At 54.5% G+C, this 27097-nt stretch overlaps 1 protein-coding gene across 5 annotated transcripts; it reads left to right on the top strand.

Annotated features, from left to right (window-relative positions):
- Window positions 1-15555: 15555 nt before the first annotated feature.
- POLM (DNA polymerase mu) lies at window positions 15556-25781 on the top strand. 5 transcript variants are annotated; one of them, XM_045564768.1, is made up of 11 exons: window positions 15556-15865; window positions 17111-17294; window positions 18048-18146; window positions 18276-18446; window positions 19152-19223; window positions 21346-21466; window positions 23435-23567; window positions 23742-23844; window positions 23962-24198; window positions 24273-24356; window positions 24638-25781. In XM_045564768.1, the coding sequence occupies exons 1-11, from the start codon at window positions 15678-15680 to the stop codon at window positions 24722-24724; spliced, it is 1479 nt and encodes a 492-aa protein (XP_045420724.1). In that variant the 5' UTR covers window positions 15556-15677; the 3' UTR covers window positions 24725-25781. The 5 variants fall into 5 exon arrangements, 4 of the variants coding, with proteins under 4 accessions (XP_045420724.1, XP_045420722.1, XP_045420725.1 ...); XM_045564766.1 differs by having other exon boundaries at window positions 23339-23567; XM_045564767.1 differs by lacking the exon at window positions 15556-15865 and adding an exon at window positions 16711-16846 and having other exon boundaries at window positions 23339-23567.
- The last annotated feature ends 1316 nt before the right edge of the window (window positions 25782-27097 follow it).

Genomic DNA, 27097 nt, shown 5'->3' with positions numbered 1-27097 from the left:
CTCCGAGGCCGGCGGGGCTCAGGCCTGGCGGGGGCTCCGAGGCGCTGGCGGCGACTGGGCGCTCCGGCCCCGCGTGGCGCGCTCCCGCACGGACTGCCCTCTCCCAAGCGCTCGCGGGGGCCGGGGCGGGGTCCCGGGGCTTCCGGAGCCGGCTCCCCACCCCCCGGGGGAGGAGTAGGAGGAGGGGAGGAGCCGGGAGTGGACCGAGGGGCTGCGGGCAAGGCGGGGGCCGCCTAGCAGTCCCGGCGCCGCGCGCTTGGCACTTTCCGAAGCCGAAACTGCGGGCGGCGTCCCGGTCGGAGACCTGTGCCCAGGACTGGGGATCTGGCGACGGGGCGACTGGGGGGACAGAGGACTTGGAGGGAGGAAAGGTAGCGGGGAGGACCTAGGGGTGCGGGTCTGAGAGGCCCATGCCCCTGTCCCGCTCTGCCGTGGACACCACCGCGGTTAAGCTGGGACCCTGAGACCGCCAGAGGGGACCCTGATAGGAGAGCCGCAGCCTCAGACCTCGGGGACCCTTCACCCCATCCTTTCCACACTCTGGAGCCTCTGCTGGTGGGCCCTGCCGCACCCCAGTGTTAACTTCCAACCAACCTCTCCTGGTCTGTGTGGGGCCAGGCCCTGTGCTGAGCCCCAGGGAGGGACAGCACTGTGGAAACTCACTTTCTATCAGGGAGGCAGGTGCAAACCTGCCCTCAGAGTGGCCACCTGCTCTGCTGGGGGTAGGAGTCCCGTGCTAGGGCATGTTGTCCCTAGCACCCCACCACCACCACCACCACCACGTTCCAACAGGGATAAATAGCCATTTCTCCTCCTTCCCAGAACCCATTTTTTAAAAAGGGTTTACAATAGCTATAGCTATCACACGGACACAGGGGCACATAGATCCTCAGAGGATCGCAGGATTCATTAGGGACGTCCCTCATGGGGCCTGGTGTTTGCCATAGGCTTCTCGAGGGGCAAGTAAGTGATGGCTGGCCCCAAATGGCCATCGCTGAGGCCAGAGTTCCAGAACATTCCCACTGGAAGGAGTGAAGACGCAAGAGAAAGCACACAGGGTGCCCCTGGGCCCGGTTCAGCAGCAGTCGGCCCCAAGCCTGGCTGGCTGTGGGGGCCTGACCCCAGGGAAGCAGTCAGGAAGGAAAGCACAGGACCCCTTGGGTGACTGACAGGGCAGAGTTTGGACCTTGGGTCAAAAGGAAAGAAGAAAAGCAGGTCAGGAGGCACCTGGGTCCCCAGGGCGGCCCTGAGCCAGTGAGTCTGAGCAGCCGGCAGCCAGCGAGGCCGCCGTGAGCACTGCTGGGCGCAGGACCCAGCTGCCTGCTGGGAGAAGGACTACAGGGGGCCTCGTGTCCTCTCACATCTCTGCCCTTCCATGGTCCGTCCTTTGCTTGCTTGCTGGCTCTCCTTAAAAGGACAGCGTGACTGTGTCAAGTCCCAGCCCTGCCCCTCCTGGCCATGTCATCTCAGCAAGCAGCCTCGGTGCTGTCCACCTGCTTCCCCATGCCCTCACATGTGGACGTGCTGTGCCCAGCATGCGGTTTGAGCATTCACAGCCCTCGGGCTCTTAGTCCTCATCATCTCCCCTCAGAGACCAACCTGGGCTCTCAGAGCAGCCCCCAACAGCCAGCCGACCATGTGCTCCTGAGCCAGCCTCTGCCTGCCATGTATCCCCAGGCCAGCCCTGGCAGCAGCAAGGATGAAGCAAGCTCTTACCCTTCACTGTCCTCTGCAAACCTCTGAATCATCATTCTCAAAACGTTTTCTGGGAATTTGCTCTGTTGCCCCAAGATGAGTGTGTCAGGCCAGGAGGCCCGAGGCTGGGTGAGGGGCTGTGGAACGTCACTTCCCTGGGAACAGCTCACACATGGATTGGATTTGGGCCCCACATCCTCTGCCAGGGAAAACAGAAGCCATAAGAAAACGAAAAAGGAGTAGAAAGAGCCTTTTCCTCAGCCACAGTGAGTCACCAACAAAACATGAGCAAAAGGCATAGTGGGGACCTGGGCCCCAGGGAGTTCCAAGGGGTCAGGGGCTCTCTCCCCTCAAGGGTCTGGGCAGGTGGAGTGAGCGTAACTGCTCTCCATGCTAGCCTGGTGTTCCTCCCCTTGGGTGGGGGGCTGGTACCCCCACTCAGCCTGAAGACCTGCACCCAGGAAGTCCTTTAGCCCTGGACCTGTGCCCTGCCTGGGGGCACAGGGACAGCCACAGGGCCGGAGAGGGGGCTGGTCAAGTCTAAAGGTTGCAGCAGAAATCCACCCAATGCGGTCGGCACCCAGAAACACACGTCTCAGCTTCCCGAACTCGTGAAAAGATGCCCCTGGGCCATCATGCCAGGATCTGCAGCATTGTATCAGCAGGAGATTGAATGAAATGTCACCCACCCCACGTCACTGTGACCAGAAAGTTGTGGTCTCATCTGCTCCATGCCACAGGCCTCTGGGGTGGGCTGGGCACGACACTATCCTTCAACCACCCAATCCCAACCTGACATGCCCTGTCACCTCTAGGTGCCTAGGCAACTTGTACACACCTCCTCAGGGTGTGTGTCTTTGTGTGTGGTCCTTTGGTTCATTCCGAAGGTGTCTACGGAGCTTCCAACAACGTGCCAGCCTGGGCGTAGCCCAGAGACGCAGCAGTCACAGGTGCGTAATCTGCCTCTGAGAAGCTGAGGCTGGAGGGTGCCAGGGGACGGGAGACAGGAAGTCAGCAACTGGAGCCCCCTGGATGGAAGGGCACAGGTGAGGGCACTGAACTTCTTGGGAGAAAGGGAAGGAGGGAAAGAAAGCGGGAGCCCCAGCAGAGGCCAGACTCTGCCCCCAGGCTCCTCAAAGCACCTCAGGTCCTGGCGCACCCTGAATTAATCCTTGCCGAGTAAGTGTGTGTTTCCCAGTTCTATAAAAAATGAGGAAACTGAGGCCCAGGGAGAAGAAGTCACTTGTTCGGGTCACAAGCATGTAAGTGTTGGAGAAGGTCCAACCTAGAACCTCTGAGGCTTAACCAAATGCTCTTTCCACAAGGGCTTCACAGCCTCTGGCCTTCAGGCAAGGACGGGCTGGCCTCCTCCCCTTAGGCCCAGGCTGCTCCTCCCCCTGAGCACCGCGTGAGCTGCCCTGGTTGCCCAGCCTGGCCAGAGACGGAAACTCACCTGCCAGCAGGGCCCAGCATGCCTGAGTTCTAAGCCGGGTGGCCATCAGGACCCGGGAGGCCAGGAGCAGACCCTCCCCGCCGGCCCCAGTGGCCACTGTGACAGCAGCTCAGACACACAAGGAAGGTCGGGAGGAAGGAAGGCTGTGCGTACCTAGCAAGAGACAGCCCAGCAAACCCTTTCTGTGTGAACTTCCTCTGTGCTGGTGTGTGCGTTTGGTCTGGGGCTAAGCAGAAGGCACAGGAAGCCTGGGCTCTGGCACCAGGCCACCAGGATCACAGGCACGAGCCCCTCCCTGTCTTTCCTGGAGTCCTGGATCTGCCTCCAGGGACCAAAGGAGAGGGAACCAGGCCTGGCTTCTTCCCTCTTGTTCCTCCTTCTTGGGAGAGGCCCTTAGAAATGCCCCCTTCTCTGCAGCCCAGGTACCTGGGTGTTAGCAGTGGGGTCAGCCTGCTCGGGCCCACAGGAGGGGCGGTTCCCAGAGCCATGGGGACCTAAGGTCTCCCAGACAGTGTCTAGCCACCCTCACAACTGGCAGAACAATTTCCTTGGTTTTCAACAACTTGAAAACCACATGTGATTTTCCACAGTTCCGCACTCCTGGGGCCTGGCTGCTGAGTGAGCAGGGTTCATGCCGAATTCCTTCCACTCACCGCAGGGCAGACAGCGGGCCCAGCTGTGGGAGCCTTGCTGGGGTGGGGGTCACCACAGCAAGGCGGGGGCGGTGGGGGGGGGTCAGGCTTGCAGCTCTGATGAGTAATTCTGCAGCTCGAAGAGCTGGGAAGAGGACACGTGACAACTTAGTGCAACAATCAGCCCAGTGTTAAATCAGAGGAAAACGGGGTGTTCAAAATGGGGTCTAGTGGAAAAAATCATGTTTGATCCTACATCACAGCTTCATCAAAACTAACTCCAGACAGATGAAAGATGCAGATGTTAGAAGAAAAACCATGAAAGTATTAAAAGAAAGTATAGGAGTCTGTCTTTGTATTCTTGGTGGGGGAAGTGTTCTAAGGAAGGATAGAGAACTTTGGTTGCATAAAAGTTTTTGCCTTCTGTATATCAATATACTGAAAATGAAATTTAAAGGCAAACAAAATACTGGGAAAGGATCTGCAACCCCTGGGTCAGAGAGTGAACACTCTTAGCCTCCTGTAGTTTTAGGAACCTGCTATGGTCTCAGAAAAACCTGCTATGAATCTCCACCCTGCACTCACTGTACTTTCTCTGAGCCTCCGTACAATGGGATAATAATGACACTACCATGCCTTCTAAAAACGGTGCAAGGATTCATTGAGATGAATCTGGAAAGTTGTGCCTGCAAACTTGTCTTTCATAAAGGGAAGCTGCTAAATAAAGTTCTTTACATTTGTAAAGCTAATTTGACTTTGTTTCCACTTTTAAAAGTGAGCTAATTGGGGGGTAGAGACTAAAAAAAAAAAAGATAAAAGTGAGCTAAGGGTCTGGGTGTGGTGGTTTACTTATGCCTGTAATCCTAGCCCTTGGGAGTTCCAGGAGGGAGGATCACTTGAGCCCAGGAGTTAGAGACTAGCCTGAGCAACATAGGGAGACCCCTTCTCTACAAAATATAAAAAAAATATTAGCTGGGTGTGGTTCCACATGCCTGTAGTTCCAACTACTCAGGTGTCCGAGGCAGGAGAATCACTTGAGCCTAGGAGTTTGAGGTTGCAGTGAGCTATGATGATGCCACAGCACTCTAGCCCAGGCAAAGTAGCAAGACACTGTCTCTAAAAATAATAATAATAATTTAAAAAGTGAGATAAGAGAAATAAGTAGGCAATTCACAAAAGAAGAAACATAAGTGGCCAATAAGCATATGCCAAAATGTTTGACCTCACTAAAAATTATAAAAATGCAAATAAGATATACCAAGTACTATTCTTTCTATATCAAAGATTAAAAACCTCCCAGTGTAGGCATTACTGGGAGATTGCTGTCTGAGTGCTACTGGTGTCAGGGAACTTCACACCATTCAGTAGGCTGCAAAGAACAGAAGCCCACCAAAGTAGCTGAGCCCCAAGAAGCCTTCTGTTGTGAGTGATGGAAAACCCAATGTAACAATGACAAAAATAAGATAAAAATTTATTTCTTGCTCACATAAACAAAATCCAGATGTAAGCAGTCCAGAGCTGGTATGGTAGCCTAACAATTATCAGAGAGCTGGCTTTCCATTTTGTTCCTCTCCCAGCCTCAACATATGGCTTCTGTCTTGTGGTACAAAGTAGCTGCTTGAGATCCAGCCATCATTGCATCATCCCAGCCAGCAGAAAGAAGGAAAGGGGATAGTAGAGCACAATTTCTTCCTTTAAGAACACTTCCCAGAAACTCATACAAGTCTCCATGCTGATTGCATTAGCCTTGGCCAGAACTCAGTCACCGGCCACACCCAGCTACAAGAGAAGCTGGGAAGTCCAGTCTTTTTCAGATGGTCTATGCCAGCCAAGTGTCAGTTCTGCTACTAAAGAATGAGATAGGCCGGGCGTGGTGGCTCACGCCTGTAATCCTAGCACTCTGGGAGGCCGAGGTGGGCGGATCGTTTGAGCTCAGGAGTTCAAGACCAGCCTGAGCAAGAGCAAGGCCCCATCTCTACTAAAAATAGAAAGAAATTACACAGACAGCTAAAAATATATAGAGAAAAAATTAGCCAGGCATGGTGGCACATGCCTGTAGTCCCAGCTACTCGGGAGGCTGAGGCAGTAGGATCGCTTGAGCCCAGGAGTTTGAGGTTGCTGTGAGCTAGGCTGACGCCACGGCACTCACTCTAGCCCGGGCAACAGAGTGAGACTCTTGTCTCAAAAAAAAAAAAAAAAGAATGAGATAATAGATACTGCAGAATAATTAACAGTCTTTGCTACAGATGATATTCTTTTTGCTTTTGTGTCTGTTGAGTTACTATTATAAAATCTTAGGAATGAGTTAAAAAAGAAATCAGTATCTGGTAGAGGAAGGTGTAAAAGCTGAAATGCCAGGAAAGTATAAGAAACCAATAGGGGTATTAGCAATTTCGTAGCCAGTTTGTGTGGGAGGTATCCACATTCTTGCCTATTTGTCTGCAGACCTGGCCAAACCCAGCCCAGGAAAACAAGAAGCTGGTGACCAGCCCCTTGCGGGGAAGAGGCCCCCCGGCAGGCACTCATCCTCAGTGACCCAGCTATTGCCACAGAGGGGGCTGCCAGATCCCCCCAGGCCACTGAGGGGCTCAGCCTGTTCAGTGCTAAAACCTGTAGCTGCTGGGTCTCTATCTCACCTCCCCTTTAACTGCCAGGCTTCTCAAAGGAGTTGTTCACACTCGAAGTTTCCACTCCCTCAGCCCCAGGCAGCTGTTCCTGCACTTGGCACTCTGACCAGGCCTCCCGGGATCCCCCAGGGCCAACGGTCCCTGCCCGGCACTGCAGCAACTTTTGTGAGTTCCTCCCCCTGCTCAGGGTTAGGGTTAGGGTTCCTCAGAATTCCAGGCTGGCTCTGGTTCCTCCTCCCTGGCTTTCATGGTGGGGTCCCAAGGATGTCACCTCTCTCTCCTCACTCTGCCTTGGCTCCCTGGGAGCCTGGTGTGTCCCTGCTGCAGAGACCCCACCTGCCCAAAGGGCACCTGTGTCTCCATCCCTAGCCTGGCCCTCCCTCCCACATCCCACCCAGGTCTGGCTGCCCTGTCGCTGTGAACATCTGCAGGTGCTCGCAAGATCTGTGCCCTCCCTGGGCCCCCCGGGCTGCCACTAGCCTGCTCACCACTGCCTGACCCGCCAGCCTTGTTCCAGGTCTCCTCCTCACACCGCCAGGTCACCACCCACAGGCCACCCCAGCGGGCCTGTGTTCCTCCAGCAGGAAGTCCCGCCCTCCGCGTGGCCCATCAGACCCTCACCCCCTCAGCTCCCCCTCCTCCCTCTGGCCCTGGGGTGAGCCTGGAACCCAAGGCCCCGGCACCTCACTTCTGGGCCTCAGCAGCGCTCCTTCCCGCCCAGCCACACCACGGCCGACCCTCACCCATGGCAGGCCTGGGTGTCCCCCTTCGTAAACCACCCAATCATAGTCCTGCAGGCAAACACCTCCCCAAAGGGTGAGGAGGTCAGACTCGGTTACTCTGAGACCACGAGCTTAGAGCTCACGGCCCCGGACCTGAAAAGAACCAGCGTTCTGGGAGATCACCGTCCCCTGTGTGCCCTAGAGGGGCCCCGGGGGCTCCTGTGAGGCCATCCCCTAGCAAGACGCACTTCCCGAGGGCAGCGAGAGTCAGACGCAGACGCACATGCTTAGCACAAGGACGACTTGCCCCGTCAGAAGCGTTCACAGACTGACTCCGCGTGCCAGGACTACCCCGAGCCCGCACAGGGAGGGCCCTGCCCCTGGGAGCCTTCTCTCCAGCGGGAGATGATGCTACAGCCCAGTGGGCTGCGGGTCACACGAGGGGCCCTGCCTGGGCTTGGGGACCAGCACACTTCTCTGGAGGAAAGGGCAAGTGGGATGAAGCAGGTTCGTCCCTGGCGGGAAGGGACAGGTGGCACAGAAAGGGCAGGGTGTAGAGCAGGGGTGAGGACAGTGGGAGGCCTGGGTAGGTGAGCAGGTCCTTAGAGGCCACCTGTCCTGTGGGCAGAGGGGCTTCATGCAGCCGACTGGAGGCAGCAGGGCCACCTGGGGCCGATGCTGAGGCACAGCCCACAAGACCTGGGCCCGGGATATGATAAGGAAGGAGCCAGTGAGGCTTCTGGCTGGGAACTGGGGGGTGGGGATCCAAGAGGGGCCCCATTGAAGAGCAGTGACAGGGGAGAGAAGAGATGCGCCACATGGGGCCTGCCTGCCAATTGGTCACAGGTTCCCGAGACCCTGATGGGGCAGGGGTGGGCCAGACAACCAGAGAGTAGGGGACAGTGACCCCACCCATCCAGGTTTGATGGCAGAATCAGGGGTGAGGCAGTGGTGGCCACTTTGATGCCACTTCCAAAATGAGTTTGTGCTTGTGGGACCTGCAGGGCCACAGGCTCACAGCTGTGTGGCCCCAAGTGCCTGCTGGACACCAGGTGGTGCAGCTGACCTCCCTCCGGGTCTGGGTGCCGCCAGCTGTGCCCCATCATGTGGCACCAGCACCTCCCTGGCAGGAAACAGGGGTGGGGACTGGGACTCTCAGAGTGGCTGGTGCGTACCCACCCTCCCCTGCACTGCGGGATCCAGGCAGCGCCTCCACCCACCTCAGCCGGTGGCCGCGCTCGGCTGCCACCACTCAAGCCAGAGGGAGCCTTGGGCTTAGCACCCACACCTGGCAGAAGCCCCTCTGTGGCCCGTGCCGGTCACAGCTTCTGGCTGTGGGCATGTTAAATATTCTTCCTTCTTAAAAATTCTTTATTATATAAGTAATGTGTGCTTGTTGTAGAAAAATTCAGAAACAGAAATAGGTGAAATAACAAAACTATTATGATAAGTTTTATTAAACTCCAGACAATCCCACCTCCCAGAGAGAACAATAACAGTTTGTTACATAATCTTCCAGACATTTTTGGAAGCAGAGACCAAGAGAAGCATCCTGGAGCCAGGTGGCCTGGGTTCACATCCCAACACTGCAGCTCACCAGCTGTGCCAGCTCGGGCAAGTTGCTTGCCCTCTCTGTGTCTCCATCTCCTCCCCTGCAAGATGGGGACATCGATGTCACCCCCCTGACAGGGGAGTCTACGACATCAAAGAGTTGACACATGTAAAGTGCTTAGAACAGTCTGGCAGAGAGCACAGGGCAAGGCTGTCCCTCATTATGCACATGTGCACATACTTAACACTTTATTGAAATTTCAAATGTGCAAAAGCAGAGAGATGACACACTGAACTACGGGCTCCTACAGTCAACTCATGGCCCATCTTGTTTCATCTGTGTTCCACCCTTGCCTCCACCCCAAGATAATTTTGAAGCAAATCCCAGACATCATATGATTTCTCCAGGAAATACTTTATTGTGCATTTCTAAAAAGAAGGACTCTCTCTCTCTCTCTCATAACTTATCATTCTTGGAAATCTCAACCACAATTCCTTAATGTCCAGTACCCACTCAGAGTGCACACTTCCCCAATGGCTTCATACAGTTGTTTATTTGTTTGAATCAGGAGCCATGTAAGGCCTATGTGCTGCAATTGGTCTTAAATCTCTTACATCTGCTTTGGCCTACAGGCTCTCCCTCTTTCTCTCTCTTTTGTTCCTACAATTTATCTGTTGAAACTAGGTTATTTGTCCTTTGGAGTTTCCTAAGATCTGGATTTTGCTGGTTGCGTTCTGTGCTAAATATTTTCAACTTAAGTGAAGCTATTATATTTGTTGTGGGTGTGATTTCAGTCCAAAAAGTCAGAATGCCAAAAATGCAACTTAATTTTTCCTTGAGTGGTTTCATTTCCATTTTGAGCACCCCATTCCACTGTAATCATGGGGGGTCCTTCTTCCTTTTTCCAAGATTTCCCAGGGCACCAGGAGGGGAGGTTGGGGCTGGAACATCTGGTCCTCAAGGTCACCTGTATACTTGGGCACCTGCCCAGCCATCCAGGTCTGGCTGCAGAGCCACCAGGAGTAACCAAGAAATGTCCAGGTGGCAGAGAGGGTGCAATCTGGCATCTGTCAGTTCACATTGAGTTTGCACATCAGCCCTTTGCAGTAGCCTCATTATTTTTGTTTTACAAATGAGGAAAGTGGGGTTTGGGTTGGTTAAGTGACTTGAATAACTGGGACACAAGCCAAGCAACACCTTCAAGAGGACAGAAGAAGGGCCATGCTCCATGAAGTCACTGCTCAAATGTCATCTTCTTAGTGAGCCCTGGGCACTCTCCCTTCCCTTGCCTGACTTTACCCATGGCACTCGGCACTTCTCACCATTGTTTCAGTGATCTATTGCTGCACAACAAACCACCCCAAAATGGAATGGCTTAAAACAGCAGTGATATGCACCAGGCTCATTCCTATAATCCCAGCACTTTGGGAGGCCAAGGCAGGAGGATCACTTGAGACCAGGAGTTTGAGACCAGCCTGGGCAATATAGCAAGACCCTACCTCTACAAAAACAAAATTAAAAATTAGCCAGGTAGTCCCAGCTATTTGAGAGGCTGAGGCAGGACGATCTCATGAGACTAGGAGTTTGAGGTTACAATGACCACGATGATCTTGCCACTGTGCTCCAGCCTGGGTGGCAGAAAAGACGTAGTCTCTTAAAAAAAAAAAATCAGCAATGATATAGTAGTCCTCCTCTGAGGTTTGACAGCCAGTGTTGAAATCATAGTTCTGCCTCTTATGAGCATGGCAACTTTGGAAACATGATTTTAGCTCCAAACCTCAGTTTCCCTGTCTGTAAAATGGGGGAAATGACAGTAGTGCCAACCCCATACAATCAGAAAGGAATAAAAATATTAGGTCATTAACTAGGAAATGTCCGATTTCAAATCAAAAGTTTAGTTTATTATGTCTTTTTATTTTTTATCTTATTTTATTTATTTATTTTTTTGAGATACAGTCTCGCTCTGTTGCCCGGGCTAGAGTGCCGTGGCATCAGTCTAGCTCACAGCAACCTCAAACTCCTGGGCTCAAGTGATCCTCCTGCCTCAGCCTCCCAAGTAGCTGGGACTACAGGCATGCGCCACCATGCCCAGCTAATTTTTTCTATATATTTTTAGTTGTCCAGCTAATTTCTTTCTATTTTTAGTAGAGATGGGGTCTCGCTCTTGCTCAGGCTGGTCTCAAACTCCTGAGCTCAAACGATCCGCCTGCCTCGGCCTCCCAGAGTGCTGGGATTACAGGCATGAGCCACCACGCCCAGCCAAGCATTTCTTTTTGTTACATAACCAGCCAGACCCTGGGCAAGCCACGTCCCCAACACTAGCACATCTACTGTCAAAAATCCAAATCCTGCAGCTCTGACGGATCTGTACAGATAAAGAAAAGCTGCCACTTGCTCCAGTCACAGAATCCAGAGGTGAGCCCAGAGCAAAGTCGGGCCCAGGAGTAGTGGGTTAAATGGTAGCCCCCAAAATTCATGTCTACGCAGAACCTCAGAATGTGACCTTATTTGGCATAAGGGCCTTTGCAGATGTATTTAAGAATCTTGAGATAATATCATCCTGAGTTAGGGTGGGCTGAAATCCAATGACTAGTGTCTTTTTAAGACTAGGACACCGGAAACCCAGACAGAAGGTGGCCATTGCAAGCAGGGGTGGAGGGGGTAGGGGGCAGAAGCCACCAGAAGCTGGAAGAGGCCAGGAAGGATCCTCCTCTAGGGAGGGAGTGTGGCTCTGCTGCCACCTGGATTTTGGACTTCTGGCCTCCAGAACTGACAATACATTTCTATTGTTTTAAGCTGCCTAGTTTGTGCTAAATTGCTATAGCAGTCACAGGATAGGAATATACCAGGCTCCCCGCACCCACAGCAACGCGACAGACACAAGAGCTCAGGGGAGGCCCAGGGCCAGCACTGCTCGGGCCAGCAGGCCTTGGGAGCTGGAGTCCAGCGGCATCAGCAGTTTGGCTGCACGCGCTCCCCAGTGCTGCTGGCCAGCGCCGGGGGAGGGAGTAACCAAGAAGGGGGAGGGCCCCAGAGCCAGGGCAGAGTCCCGGCCCCACAGGCCTCCCGACAGGCCAAGCACAGGTGGAAACACCAAAGTGAAGTTCAAGGGAGGTGGGTCTGCCACAGGGAGGTTTTGGGAATGTTGGGGATACAGAAGACTCACCCCCAGGGCCCTCTCCTAGCTGGAAGTGGGAACAGGAAATAAGCTGGATGAGATTCATCTTGGAAAAATGCAAACTCATACATCTGGGCAGAAATAATTCAAAACATAAGTGAGGGATGGGCAGGCATAGCCATGGTCCGAGACAGGGGAGAGGGTGGCAGAAACGGCCCAGCGGGGAGGTTGTTTGTGTAGCCTCTCTGACTTCTTGGGAGGCGGTCTGAAAGGAGGGAGCAGGGGCTGGGGACCTGGACTTCCGGGAACCCCTGAGCCGAGTTTATTGGAACAGCCCACTCAAAACAGAGGGCTGAGGTCTCTACTTCCTGACAGTAGCCTGGGGGTCCAGGGAGGGGGGAGGAGCACCCCACCCACCCATCTATGCCTGGGCCCTGCCCACTGCTGCCAGGCCTGCCTTCGCCCTGCACTGTCTCACAGCACCCCTGGGGGACTGGGGGACCACGTGGAGCAGGCAGAGCAGGCATCTGGGACATCTCCAAAGACAATCTCTGGACTCCGAGCCAGGAGGCTAAGTGTGTGTCTTGACACTGCCACTCAGAGGCTCCTCATCCACAAAATGAGAATGGAAACTTGTTTCCCCTCCCTCCTTCCCTTCCTTCCAAGTAATCTATGCCCTTTGCAGAAATTTTAGAAAGTACAAACAGAATGAAAAAATGTTAAAGGATTTACAATTCCACTAACCACAGCAAACATCTTCTTAGCCATGTTGCTACTGTATTTTCCATGCATATCATATATATGAAAACATGTTTTTACAAAAACAACTTCACATTATATACACAGCCCTCTGGTCTCATCAGCTTTAAAAATGTTGATGCCTCCTTTGAGCTGAAGCTGCAAAGAAAAATAAAGAATAATTATGAAAGATAAAAAATAAAAAATGCCAATGCCAATGCCTAGGCCATACTCAGGCCAATTAAATCAGACTCTGTGGGGAGGGGCCCAGGAATCAGTATTATTCGGAGCTTTTGGGTGCACCCTGCTCTATTGTACACAGGAGAGGGGAGCTACCTCACTGCTGCCGGCCAATTCTGATGGTCTGGGCCTGGGGTGTTGGCCATCGCTGCCCTTGTGGCAGCCCCCTCCGTCCCCAGACCCACTCCTTATTGCCTCCACAGTGATCACTACAGACCACAGGACAGTGAGGATGGAAACCCAAAGACAGTTTCCAAATGTGCTGGAGATAACCTAAAAGTCTACATTCAGTAACTCCTTCCAGGTGCCTCCTGGGCACACCCAAGTCCTCACTTGTCGCAGGGGCTCTGCCTCCTGCTGCCAGGCCTGCTGCAAAAGCCACCTCCAGCCCCAGGAATACTCTCAGCCCTAGCATATCTCCCCCTGTGCCACACCCCAGTCCTCCTGCGAGGACACTGTCCCCTCCACATCCTCCAGGAGGAACATCCCTCCAGGTCCTCCAGAGGTGACCACCCCTGACCCAGTTGCAGACCAAGCCCTTTATTCTGCTCATTCTCCCAGGACACACCCTGGACTCCCACACACACCACACATACCACGCTCACAGTGCACTCAGAGCAGATGCTCACAAGAAAATTGTGTTCCTAACTTCCCCTCCCCGCTTGGCAGGCCACCTCTCCCCAAAGCACACCTTCGTCTGCAGAGGAGGCAAGCTCCTCTCTCATCACTACCCACCACAGCCACATCAATCCCGTCTGGCCAATCTTCCTGATGACTCCCTTGGCCCCATGGGGTCTTCACAGACACTTTGCAGCAACCACCCAGATTTCTAAGCCAGGCAATTTCTTCCAGTGTCACTTGATGAAATTCCTTGCACAAATATATTTGCACAGCTGCCCCGTGTATTAAGTATTCATGTCTGATGGGTCATTAAAAGCTACTTCTGCCTTCCCAGGAGAGAATGAGGGCTCCAAGGGGAAAGAGGAGCCCAGAAACCCTGGCCAGAGAGAGAGGAACATTAAGGGGAAAGGAAATGGTTTTAGGGAATAGACAGCTAGAGGTGCCATTCAGGCAGAGCTACTCCCTGAGGAGCGCTCACAGATGAAGAACATAGGCTCTAACTCTGGGCGCTCCCTACCTCTGCTGTCCCTTCTGGCACGAGGAGATGGTAGGGAGAGAGGGACCACACACTGGTCTCCTGGCTTCTTTGTGGGGTCATGAGACCCAGGAAGCCCTAAAGGCCTAGAGGGGTGGATGGGTGGTCGGGAGGTTGTGCGAAGGTGCAGGAGGTCAAGAGGATGGCTGGGCTGGCTGCCTGCATCCCTCCTCTCAGCCCTGGGCCCACTGAAGACGGTGGGAAAGGACAAGAGGAGAAGAGGATAGGTACCCAGAGAGTATGGGGCTCTAGAGTGAGGAAGGACAGACCATGGAGCTGTGATGAAAGCTATGAGAAAGGAGGTCACATCTGATCTGGCTTGGCCCATCAGTTAGACTGAGCAGGGCGACACCGCTGTGACAGAGATCCCATTAATGTAGCATATCCAAATGAGACAGATCGACAAAAGACTCCGTATCATCAAGGCATCAGTTCTTCCCAATCCATACATTCAGTGCAATCTCACTTGGAAAAGGAATTGCTAGATCAATGTGTATGATTTTGTTTCCATTTTGTTGGCTACAATTGCCAAATTGGCTTCCAAAAAGTCCCTCCTTACAGATTGCTAATTCCCTCACACTTTCAACATACACGTTCAACTTTTTAAATGTTTAATTCAACAGCTGAAGATAGTCTCATTTAAATTTGCTCTTCTCTAATGACTGGACAGGTTGGGGTCCTCTGGCCATAAATGGATTGACTAGGATTTCTTCTGAGAATCACCTACAGAAGTTTCCTTGCCAATTTTTCTATTAGATCAATGTTTTTTTCTTATTTATCTCTGGACAATTTTATGATTACGAGAATTAGTTTTAATTCCAAAATACGTCACACTTTATCCCAGTTTGTCTTTTGACTTTAATTTCTAAACATATTTCAATTTGTGTGTAGTCCAGCTTATCATTCTTTTCCTTTAGTGTTTCCAAGTTTATTGTGATACTTAAATCTTCAAAGCATTCATTGACTTTTTTCCAGTAAGTTTTTGGTTCCTTTTTTAGATTTAAATGTTTGATCCATCTGGAATTTATTTTGGTGTTAAGGAGTAAGGGAGGGCGCCAACTTCTATTTTTCCAAATGGCCAGCCAGTTGTCCCAAAGCCACTGGGCTGGAAAACCTTCCCCGTGTGGCTGAAGCGACCGCTCCACCAGTGCATTCGAAACTCGCGTGTCTGTCCCGCTCCGCGGACCACGGGTCCCCGCGCCCGCGGGCTTCCTGTGACCATCCCGAGCGCAGAGGGACGGGGGAGAGCCCACATGCGTCCTTCCCAAGCCGTCCGGCTCAGCCCCAGGTCCAGTCCCCGCGCCGAGGACGAAGCCCACCCATCCCCGCCCAGGCCGAGGTCGAAGTCCACCCCGCCGGCTGAGGACTTCGAATCACCCCCATGCCGCCCTCTCTCTCCCCGGGGCCGCCGGAGACCAGCAGGCTTGGATTTCCGCGGGCCCAACAGCGCTTCCGCGAGGGTAATTTAAATGGAAGGCGTGTCCTACATTATTTACATAGAGGCGGGGCTTCCGAAGAGGCCAGGACACCCAATCCCGTAGGAGCCCGGAACCTCCCCAACGCTCCGATCGGCCGTAGGGGCGAATCCCTCGGAGAGGCCTCATTTGCATAGGGCGGGGCCTAGCGTGCAGCCGCACTCCACTTCCTCTTCCAGCATTCTTCTGCCAGCCTCCTTCCGGCTTCCTCCCGCCTTCCTTCCGGCTTCCGCCTGCTTTCATTCCGCCTTCGCTCTGCTGTAGTCCCGATGCTCCCCCAACGGCGGCGAATGCGGGTCCGGTCCCCTGGCGGCGCTGCCGCCTCCTCCGCGCCGCCCTCGACGCGCTTCCCTGGCGTTGCCATCTACTTGGTCGAGCGGCGCATGGGTCGCAGCCGCCGGGCCTTCCTCACTCGCCTGGCGCGCTCCAAAGGCTTCCGCGTCCTCGAAGCCTGCAGGTACGGGGCGGCGCGGCCAAGGGCTTCAGTGGGCAGCCCCGCCGCGGGCGTGGGAGGCCTGTGTTCAGAGTTCAGAACCGCAGGAGATGACCTAGTGGGGATGATGACCTGAGGCCAGCCGCTTTATTTTCGCCTGGCCCGTGAGTCCTCTTGGCAGTGGGAGATGTTGAGGCTGTAAATCGGAAATGATTCCCATTCAGCCGACAGCCACAGCGGCACCTGCGGTTTTAGTTCTGGCACTTTGTGGTCGTGTGACTTTACCTTGAGCCTGGATTTCCTCTTCTGGAGAGGGAGCTACTAATTAGGGCCAGGAGTGTTGTGCAGGATCACAGTGAGAATCAAAACCAGGGGCTTTTAAAGAGCCATGCGCGGGGGTCAGGGGTAATTAGTAAGTGCTAGTAGTTGCTAACAGCCCTTCTGCTTTGGGTAAGTCCCACCTCACCCTGTGAGCCAGAATGACTTCTCAGGAGGCGCTGACCTTGCGGTTTCCCCTGTCCTCAGGCCTGAGGAAGTCACCTGAGTGAGGCTCTCCTGTAGGGAGGAGACCAAAAGGAGCAAAAACTGGCAACTACAGAGACAATGCCCAGAGTAAGAGATCTGAGAGTTTCCATAATTTTGAGGTTGAGAGCAAACGAACTAGAGGCCAGTGTCCCCCTGCAGCTTTTTTTTGGGGGGGGGGGCCATTCTCAGAAATCATTAGTGCACCAAACCCACTCAGGAGAGGATGATGATAGCAGCTTAGAATGTAGGGAGCACTATCTCATTTGCACAACAAGCCTGCAAGTTAGGTACGTTATTATCTCTGCTTTACAGACAGGGAAATCAAAGTATAGAGGTGTGACTTTCCCAAGAGCATGAAGCAAGTATGTGGCAGAGCTGGGATTCAGAACTAAGCAGTCAAGCTCCAGCATCTGTGCTTAAACCTCAACACTTAGATGAAGAACACCTGGTCCTGGCTGTGAAGGAATTCCTTTGCCTGAGGTGGAGAGGGAGACAGACAACAGAAAATCGGGATGGGCTTGTGAGCATAGCTAGAGTAAAGAACTACAGTTCCGAGGACACTGGCATGGTAGAGGTGTTTCTCCACCAGGAGAAGGGGCTGGGAAGGCTTCCTGGAGGAGGTGACATTTGCAGGATGAATGGGCACTCACCATGCAGAGGGGACAGCAAGAGCAAAGGCTTGGAGGTATGGAGCCAAACAGGAAGGGTTCTGGGCCTCACTCTCCTCCCCACCCCTCTGTCCAGCTCCGAGGTGACACATATTGTGATGGAGCAGACCTCAGCGGAGGAGGCTGTTTGTTGGCAGGAGCGCAGAGCAGTGGCTGCACCCCTAGGATGCACCCCTGCAGCTCTGCTGGACATAAGCTGGTTCACAGAGAGCCTGGCAGCTGGGCAGCCTGTACCCGTGGAGTGCCGGCACCGCCTAGAGGTGAGCCTGGTGGAGGATTAGAGTTGGAGCCACAGAGAAAGCCCCTGCAACAGGTGACATGGCAGCAGTGCCTCAGTGCTCTTCGGAGGAGGTGGGCAGTGAGGGCTGTGCCCAGACTACCAGTAGGCCCTGAGAAGCCAGTAGAGGGACCGTAGCAGGGTCTGGGGGGCAAGGCCATCCCAGATTCTGTTCTTACCACTGGCACAAATTTTCTTGGTATCCGCTTATTATAAGCTTCTTCAGGCCTTTCTTCTTCACCAAGTAGGTGACACTGCAACCCCAAGTGGGATGACCTGTGGGTCGTCAAGAGCCCGTCAGGATGCTGTGAGGTTCATGGCCTATGACAGGTGTGGGCTCACAGGCTGCCTGTGTTTGAATCCTCACTCTGCCTCCGAGCCATGAGACGGGGGGCAAGCTCCCTGGCCTCTGAGGCCTCAGTGTCCCCAGCCCACTTGGTTGTGAGGATTTGGGGAGATGGAGCACATGCAGCATGTGCAGCAACAGGAGAAGTGCCCCACCAGGACTGGCAGATGTCACTGCTGCTACTCTGGCCTGAGGAGCCCTGTCCTCCCCTGTCCTGCAGGCCAGCGCCTCCCTCTGCCCCATGCCTCTGGAGTTTTGTTTCCCACCTCTGTCCTGTGATCCCCAGAGGACCTGAGTTGAATGCCCCAGGACAGACAAGGCTCCAGGTGTGGTCTGGCTCTCCTGTGGGCCTTGTAGCCTCATCGTGGCCTGTACATTGCCCATCCCCAGGTGGCAGAACCCAGAAAGGGGCCCCCAAGCCCAGCATGGATGCCAGCCTATGCCTGCCAGCGCCCCACGCCCCTCATACACCATAACATCAGCCTCACGGTGAGCCGCTTCTGTGAGCCTGGGGCCAGCCCTGGGGGTTGGGGATGCGGGTACACATGAGTGGTAGCTGGCCGGTTGGAGTGGGGCACCCTGCCCACCCTGCCCCTTACCAAGAGCCCCTCCCTGCAGGAGGCTCTGGAGACACTGGCAGAGGCGGCGGGCTTCGAAGGCAGTGAGGGCCGCTGCCTCACCTTCCAGAGGGCGGCATCGGTGCTCAGGGCCCTCCCCAGACCTGTCATAGCTCTCAGCCAGCTGCGGGGGCTGCCCCACTTTGGAGAACATTCCTCCAGGGTTGTGCAGGTAGGTGCTGGCCACACAGCTGGGCGAGTGGGCGGGGTGCAGGGGCCTGGGAGGACAGCAGAGGGCGCTGTGGGGTCACACAGCCATGGTGTAGCTGCTGCTCCAAGGCCACAGCGGGCCACCCTCTGCACTCAGACTCTTCTTGTGTAAATCATCCACCTGCCTCAGGTGGCTGGGAGGATTCAATGAAGGGTGCTGCAGGGGGCCTGGCAGGGCTGGGGCTGGCATTGTTGTCATTGTCCCAAACTGCCCAGGACAGTAGAAGAGAGCACCCTGAGCATGAGCATCCCTTTTTGAGGGCCCAACATGTTGAGTTGTCCTTTTGTGCACTTTCATCGAGAGAATACATAGTGACACAAGATGCTCTGGAATGAAGTCATATTGAGTTCACACACATTTTGAAAAGAAAGTGTTGCTACATCTTGGGACCTGTTATCCCTCTGAGAGATGGTCCATGTTACCTGGGGCCCGAGGGGCATTGAGGCTGGAGCCCTTACCCCCAGCTGTGTGACAGCAGCTTTGGTCACCTCCCTGGGCACAGTCTTCATTTCCAAGTCCCGCCAGGTGCTGACCCCACAAAGCTCTCTCTGCAGGGTGTTGGGAGGATTGCCCCGGTCCTTGGGCCCCCAGCCCCGACCCTCACTCCCTGCACCTCTTTCTCTCCACACCCTCAGGCTTAGAGTTCCGCCTTGTTCCCTCCCGCAGGAGCTGCTGGAGCACGGAGTGTGTGAGGAGGTGGAGAGAGTCCGGCGTTCCGAGAGATACCAGACCATGAAGGTGCGAGGGGCAGGGCGGGGACCCCAGCGGGGGCCATGGCAGCACAGTTCATGCCACATATGGGGGGCATGTGGGGGCAGCTGACCCATCACAGGGGTCAGGGAAGGTCTCGCCAAGGAAGCAGCAGTTAAGCTGACACCTGATATCCACAAGGCAGCCAAGTGGAGACAGGCGAGGGAGAAACTTGTTTTGAGCATGGAATTATGTAGATCGCTGAGCGCTGTCATTTTTTTTATTTGACTATTTTTGGTGGAATATTTTCAAGTATATTACAGTATATGACATCTTAAACAGAGCACAATTAACAAAATGTAACCTTTTCTTCGGTGCCAGTGAGTGCGAGGGGCTTCATGCCCTTGCGTGGCTGGCTGCAGGATCTTGCGTGCTCACGTCTCAGTGTTGTCAGTCTGCCTGTCTCCATGGCACACTTTCCCTCTGTTCCCCCTCGCTCCCAATCTTACAGGGAAACACCAGCCCAGGCTCTTTTGGATGCCTAGGTTGTGGCTGCTCTGACACCGCCTGCCATGTGGTTTGGTAGCTGGCGACTGTCGCAGTGCTGGCCGTTTGCATAAGCGTCGGTGAAGTGTGGCTTCCTGGGAGGGTGGGGCTGTTGGTGCAGTGGGAGGTCACAGAATGTTGTCAGGATTGACAGGGCTTCGAAGAGGGGGACTCCAGTCATGTGTGAAGGATAGATGGGCTCAAATGGGCAAGAGCATGGCTGGGCGCGATGGCTCGTGCCTTTAATTCCAGGGCTTTGGGAGGCCAAAGCAGGAGGATCAAGCGCTTGAGCCCAGGAGTCTGAGGCTGCAGTGAGCTTCGAGCACCACTGCACTCCAGCCTGGGTGACAGAGCAAGACCTTGTCTCAAGAAGAAAAAAAAAAATGGGCAGAGAACAAGGCAGGGGCCACTGGTGGGGACAGGGGCTAGATGAGCAGGATCACCACAGTGAGTGTGGGACTGGGGTGACACACCCTCGAAGTTGAGGGGGTTAGTGATTGGCTTCCCCAGCAGCTCCAGCCCCAGCAAGGGTTTCCTGCGGAGGAGGGGGAGGTGCTGAGAGGGGTGGAAACCTTCTCCCCCACTCCCCTGCCCTGCCTCCTCCTCACACCCAGAGTCCCAGAAGACATCCAGGCTGGCAGAAGATTATGTTACTAATTAAAAGATTTTCTTTTTTTTATTAAAAATATAATTGGATTAATTTCCTCATTTTTTTAGTCGGGATTCTGTTGGTTGCAAGTGGCAGTGACCCACCTCATACTTGGTTCAGAGAATCAAGGAAAGGCTGGGCCAGCAAAGCCCCGGCAGGGAGGGCCGCAGCCAGTCTGCAGGAGGCCTGGGCTCAGATCTGAGTGTCGGCAGGCCGCCCTTTCTCCTCCCTGCAGTGGCTTCACCCTCACTTGCACCAGCTTCCTCCTCCAGTTACAGACATGGCCACAGAAGGTGCCCTGGAATTACAGCCTCTGCCACCGGTGGGCCTGACTTCAGTCTCGGTTCCAGAATTCCTGGGGAGGGACTGTGGTGGACCTGGGGCAAGTGACATGCTTGTGGCAAGGCTGTGCAGGGAGACGTGTGAGGGCTCCAGCCAGCCTCTCTAGCTCTTCTGCTAGCACCACCGTCTTGTTTGGTCACTCCTCGTTGTTTTTGCTGTTTGTTAAGGAGAAGAACCACAGAAACAAGCTGCAGCTGCTGTTAGGTGGGAGCAGCATGGTTTTGCCAGTGACCTAAGGGCCCCTCGTACTGCTTTGTCAGGACGACTACTTTGGTTATGTTGGCATCATGGGCTAGAGCTGTGCAAGTTGCGGGGAGGCAGCTCGCTGAGGTCTTCTGGCAAGCAGGCAGGAGAGCCCCCAAGTCCAGCCCCTGACTTGCTGCCCCTAGGGCTGCTGCCAGGGTGTAGGTGGGTTCACTCCCTGGGAGGGTGGGCAGGGCAAGCCAGGCCCTGAGTCGGAATCCTTGCCCTGTGGCCTTGGGCAGGTTGCAAGTGGGGGTGGTGCCTGCCGGGTGCTGGTGAGTCCTTGTGGCTGCACTGTGGTGGCACAGCCCAAGACACACCCTCCCGGAGCCGGTGTTCTGCGTTGCTGTGAGAGCTCTGCCCCGACCATGCTGCGCTTCCTCTGTGCAGCTCTTCACTCAGATCTTTGGGGTCGGTGTGCGAACCGCTGACCGCTGGTACCAGGAAGGGCTGCGAACCCTGGATGACCTCCGAGAGCAGCCCCAGAGACTGACCCAACAGCAGAAAGTAGGTGAGCCCTCCAGAGAGGCCGGGCCCTGGGTTTCCCAAAGCAACCTGGACCTGAAAGCCCTCACACTGACACACAGGATGTGCCCATTCCCTAGAGAGCTGGGTGTGGGCTGGTGCAGAGGGCTTGGTGGCAGGAAGGGCAGCCTTGTTTGGTGGTCTTCCTGGGGTCTCTACTCAGTGGAGTCAGGGAGCTGTTGTAGCTTTTTCTCAGTGAATGACAATGGTCATAGCAACTGCCATAACATTCCCAGGGCTCACGTCAGTGCCTCCTGGTTAGACTGTGACCAGGGGACAGGGACAGTCTGAGCCTTGGGCACACCTTCCCAGTGTGGTGCCTGGTGCTCAGAGGCCTGCAGGGGGAGATGGCACCGTGTAGTGGAAAGATCATCAACTTTAGAGTCGTTAGGCCCAGGTTTGAGTCCCGTCTACCATTTACCAGGTAAGTGACCATAGCCTGAAACTTTTTTTTTTTTTTTGAAACAGAGTCTCACTTTGTTGCCCGGGCCAGAGTGCCGTGGCATCAGCCTAGCTCACAGCAACCTCAAACTCCTGGGCTCAAGCTATCCTCCTGCCTCAGCCTCCCGAGTAGCTGGGACTACAGGCATGCGCCACCATGCCCAGCTAAGTTTTCTATATATTTTTTTTTAGCTGTCCATATAATTTCTTTCTATTTTTAGTAGAGACGGGGTCTCACTCTTGCTCAGGCTGGTCTCAAACTCCTGAGCTCAAACAATCCACCCGCCTCGGCCTCACAGTTGCTAGGATTATAGGCGTGAGCCACCGCACCCGGCCCATAGCCTGAAACTTAACCTCTGTGAGTCTGTTATGTTCTCTGTAAAATGGGGAAGAAATGACAGCATGGAATTTGTAAGCTCCTCCGCGAGAGCTGGCAAGTGGCAGGTGTTCTCTTCACATAGCCTACCTGGTCGCTCCAGCCGTATTCGGTGACTTCCCGTGGGTTGAGGGCTCTGCTGAAGGAGCCCCCACGGCCCAGCAGGCACAGCCAGGTCACTGCCTCTGCGCATCTTCCCTGGGGCTGCTGCCTGGTATAGTTGACAGGAAGTGAGACCTGCGGAGCTGGTTCCATTTGGTTGCTTCTCCCCATGACAAAGGTAGAGAGGAATGGCCAGCACTCTGCTGAGAGCTCACCCTGTGCCAGCTGCTGCTGTTCCTCACATCTAAACCTCTTTTTGGCTGGGTGCAGTGGCTCACGCCTATAACCCCAATACTTTTGTGAGGCCAAGACGAGAGGATTGCTTGAGGCTAATTTGAGACCAGCCTGGGCAACATAGGGAGACCCCATCTCTACAAAAAATAAGAACAATTAGCCAGGCATGTTGGCACATGCCTGTAGTACCAGCTACTCAGGAGGCTGAGGGCAGGAAGATCACTTGAGCCTCAGGAGTTCAAGGCTGCTGTGAACTAGGCTGATGCCACTACACTCTAGCCTGGGCCACAGAGTGACACCCTATCTCAAAACAAAAAAAACCTCTTAACTGTGTGGAAGGTAGAATGATACCTCTTTGACAGGCGAGGGGACAGAAGTAGGCCAGAGTGAGCTGTTCCTACTTGGCAGAGCCATTTCCTTCACATCTTTTTCCCACCTTAGTCCCCTTTTATGAATGGGAAAACCGAGCAGTAAAAGGGATAGTCTGTGTTGTGACTGGGTCAACATCGTATCCTTATATTTGGTCAGACTGTAGTTTGGGAAGATGCAACGTTTGGGGGAGCTGGGTGGAAGGCACGTGGAATCTCTGGTATTCTTTCAGTTGCATGTGAATCTACAGTTATCTCAATAAAAGTTTAATATTTAAAAGGGGAAAGGGGAGAGCGTCGTGCTTAGATCGGGATCTCATTCTGCTCCCTGCCCCAGGCTCGCCCGCCCTAGAGGCCTCTCGCAGTCCTGCAGCCACGGGCCGCGGGGCGGAGGCCAGGCCGGGTGAGTCAGGAGAGCCGGTGCTGCCCGCAGGGCTCCAGCACCACCGGGACCTGAGCAGCCCCGTCCTGCGGCCCGACGTAGAGGCCCTGCGGCAGCTGGTGGAGGCGGCCGTGGAGCAGGCCCTGCCCGGGGCTACTGTCACGCTGACTGGTGGCTTCCGGAGGTAAGAGGACCTGATGTGCCCTTCTGGCTCTTCTCCAGACCCCTCCCCAGTGACGGGACCTGACCTGGGGACACTGAGGCAGGCCTTTCCACTCACGGGAAGGAATGTGGCCTGAGGTTGGAGGGAGGGCCCTATCCTGGTGTCGGGGCCAGGGAGTCAAACCGGCCCCCTCAGGGGGAAGTTGCAGGGCCACGACGTGGACTTCCTAATTACCCACCCCGAGGAGGGCCAGGAGGCGGGGCTGCTGCCCAGAGCGATGCGCTGCCTGCAGGACCAGGTGAGGGCCTGCCCGCTCTCCTGCCCAAGGGTGACCGCTGGCCGGTGCTGCCGCCACCCGGCCTGCGGCTCCCCTGCGCCACGTGGCAGTCCTGGCCACACCTGCCTCTTCCCACAGGGCCTTGTCCTGTACGACCAGTACCAGCAGAGCCACTATGGGGACCCTGCCCGGCAGAGCCACACCATGGATGCCTTCGAGAGGAGTTTCTGCATTTTCCGCCTGCCACAGCCCCCGGGGGCTTCTGTCAGGGAGGCCCCAAGGCCCCGCCCGGCGTGGAAGGCCGTGAGGGTGGACTTGGTGGTGGCTCCCATCAGCCAGTTCCCTTTTGCTCTGCTTGGCTGGACTGGCTCCAAGGTAGGGAGGGAACCCCTGGGCCAGCCAGGGCTGAGGGCTGGGCCAGCCCTGCTGAGGCTGTCGCTTCCCCCTAGCTTTTCCAGCGGGAGCTGCGCCGCTTCAGCCGGAAGGAGAAGGGGCTGTGGCTGAATAGCCACGGGCTGTTTGACCCAGAGCAGGTATGTTGCTGGGGACTAAGGGCAGGAGACAGCCCCACAGCCTGCTCCCTGGGCCGCAATCTGAAATGGCCCCAGACCTCTACAGCCTAGAACCCGCAGGACCCAAATCTGGGTCTCCATGCCCAGATCCTGGCCCTTGAGAGTGTACCCCACCTCGGGGCTGGCTCTGCCTCCCTTCCAGCCTCTTCCAGGGGAGCAGCCCTGGCTAGGCTCCTGCACAGTGCTGTGGCGGTGGCCCTGGGCATGGCTCCCGGGCCTCTGAAGCCCCTGTTCTGTTGCAGAAGACATTTTTCCACGTGGCTTCAGAGGAAGACATCTTCAGACACCTGGGCCTCGAGTACCTTCCCCCAGAGCAGAGAAATGCCTGAGCCTGCCTGTGGCCCCAACTTCCATTCTTAGGAAATGAGGGGCTGCCCCTGCCTTGGCCACTGAGTGTCCCCAGGCAGAAGATGTGCCGCTGCCCACTGTCTTCACCCTCCCAGGTGGAGAAACCCCGCCTGCGGGGGCCTGGCTCTGCTGGAAGCCAGTTGTGTCTGAGCTGTCGGCCCCCATCAGCTGTGGGCGCCTGCGAGGTGGGAGCCTCCATGCTGGCCTTGTCACTGTGTGACCCTGGGTCAGCCCTCAGCCTCCCCATGCCTCAGGTTCCTGCCCTGGACGGGGGTCTGAGCGGTGCCCACTGCACGGAGCCGTGGCGGAGCCCGTAGTCACGAATGCCAAGTGCTCTGCCTGGTGCACAGCGATTGATCCGTCAGTCGCAGTTACTGTGAGCCTGCAGGGCACCCTGCTCACAAGTGCTTGGAGGAGAACCACATGTCCCTGCCCTGCGTTTGAGCTGCGAGGTGGAGGCTACAGTTCTTGCGCCGGGGTGCTGAGGGGTACGCTGTGGGCATCCAGAGAGGGAGAAGACGGGAGGGAGTGTGAGGAAGAGAACTTCCAGCAAGCCCGCAGCCAGGCTTTCTGTTTCCACCTTTAGGGCCTGTTGTCAGCACAGATTTTTAAAAATAGGTCATATCCTGCCACTCCTTGCTCAGAACCCTCCCCTCGGGTGGTTCCAAACCCAAACTCCTCCTGTGGCCCCCAGGGCTCTGGTATTTCTTCCTGCCCTGCCAGCCCCTGCTCCCTTCTCTCCAGCCCCACTGGCCCCAGCTGCTGCCTGTGTGGCTGCTTTCCTTCTTGGTGGGCCCCAGGCCCCGGGTGGCCGACTCCCTCCCCGTCTCACTGAGGCAGAAGCAGTGAGGTGGGCTGTACACATGGTCCCCTCTGCGTTCCTCACCTGCCCCCAGCACGCTCCAGCCTCAGGGGCTTTGCTGTTGCCCCACCATCCATCTGCGGTTTGCTCTCCTCCAGGCCTCGACTCAAAAGTCCCTTTGGCCGGGGAGGACTCCCGCACCACTTAAAAACATTAAAATATATTTTTAAAATGAACATGTAGTAAAACAGACTCTTTTGGGGTGCAGTTTGATGAATTTTCACGTGTAGACTCGTCCGTCTGCATCCATTCCCATTTGGACACACCAGGTCCAACCCCAGAATCTTCCCTAGTGCTGTCCCAGCATGAGGTCACATGCTTCCCCACCCCTCACCCACTCATCTGGTGCTCTGTCCCTATAGTTTGCTTTCTCTAGAGTGTCATAAATGGAACCAAACTAGATGTAACCTTTTGACTGACCTCTGTCCCCCAGCGTGATGCCGTTGAGATTCTAGTGGGTTGTCGTGTGTACGGCTAGTGTATCCCTCTTTGTTGCTGCGTGGTTGCCGTGCCGGGAGATTCCACGGTTTATCCGTTCAGCTGTTGAACACTGGGGATGTTTCCAGGGTTTGGTGATTATGAACAGAGCTACTGTAGAGGTGCAGGTACAGGTTTTTGTGTAAAAAGGATTTGATTTGTTTCTCTTGGGTAAACAGCAAGACATAGGATTATTTATGGGATAATATGGTAAGTATATGCTTAAGTTTATAAGAAGAGCCAAATCGTTGTCCAGAGTGCCTCTGTCATTTTGCAGTCCAGTGGCACTACGAGCCACCCATGTAAGTTAAACATTTCGCAGTAGCCAGTGGCTCTGTATCCTCGCCAGTGCTTGGTGTTTTCAGTATTTGCTTATTTTAGCTGTTCTAGTAGGTATGTAGCAGTAGCTCACTATGGTTTTAATTTGCATTTCCCTAATGTCTGACAACGTCAAGCATCTTTTCACAGGCTTATTTGCCACCTGTATATCTTCTCTGATGAAGTGCCTATTCAAGTTTTTTGCTCATTTTAAAAAGTTGTTGGTTTTCTTACTGTTGAATTTTGAGAGTTCTTTATGTGCGAGTTATATATTGGTAAATATATATTTAAATATGATATATATTTTATATATATTGCCTGATATTGGTAAATATTTTTTCCCAGTGTATAGACTGTCTTTTCATTCTTCTATCACTGTATATTTCAGAGTAATATACAGTGTTTAATTTTGATGAATTACCAGTTTAACAGTTTATTCAATTTACCAGTTTTTTCTCATGGTTTTGGGATCGTATCTCTGACTCCAAATGACCCTGAGTTACAATGATTTTTCTCTGTTTTCTTCTGTAGTTTTATAGTTTGCATTTATTTATTTATTTATTTATTTTTGAGACAGAGTCTCACTCTGTTGCCTGGGCTGGAGTGCCGTGGCGTCAGCCTAGCTCACAGCAACCTCAAACTCCTGGGCTCAAGCGATCTTCCTGCCTCAGCCTCCCAAGTAGCTGGGACAACAGGC

The sequence above is a fragment of the Lemur catta genome, chromosome 11, assembly GCF_020740605.2.
Source record: "Lemur catta isolate mLemCat1 chromosome 11, mLemCat1.pri, whole genome shotgun sequence".
NCBI lineage: Eukaryota > Metazoa > Chordata > Mammalia > Primates > Lemuridae > Lemur > Lemur catta.
Note: the sequence above shows the minus strand (reverse complement) of the source record. Positions and strands in the feature narration are given on the sequence as shown.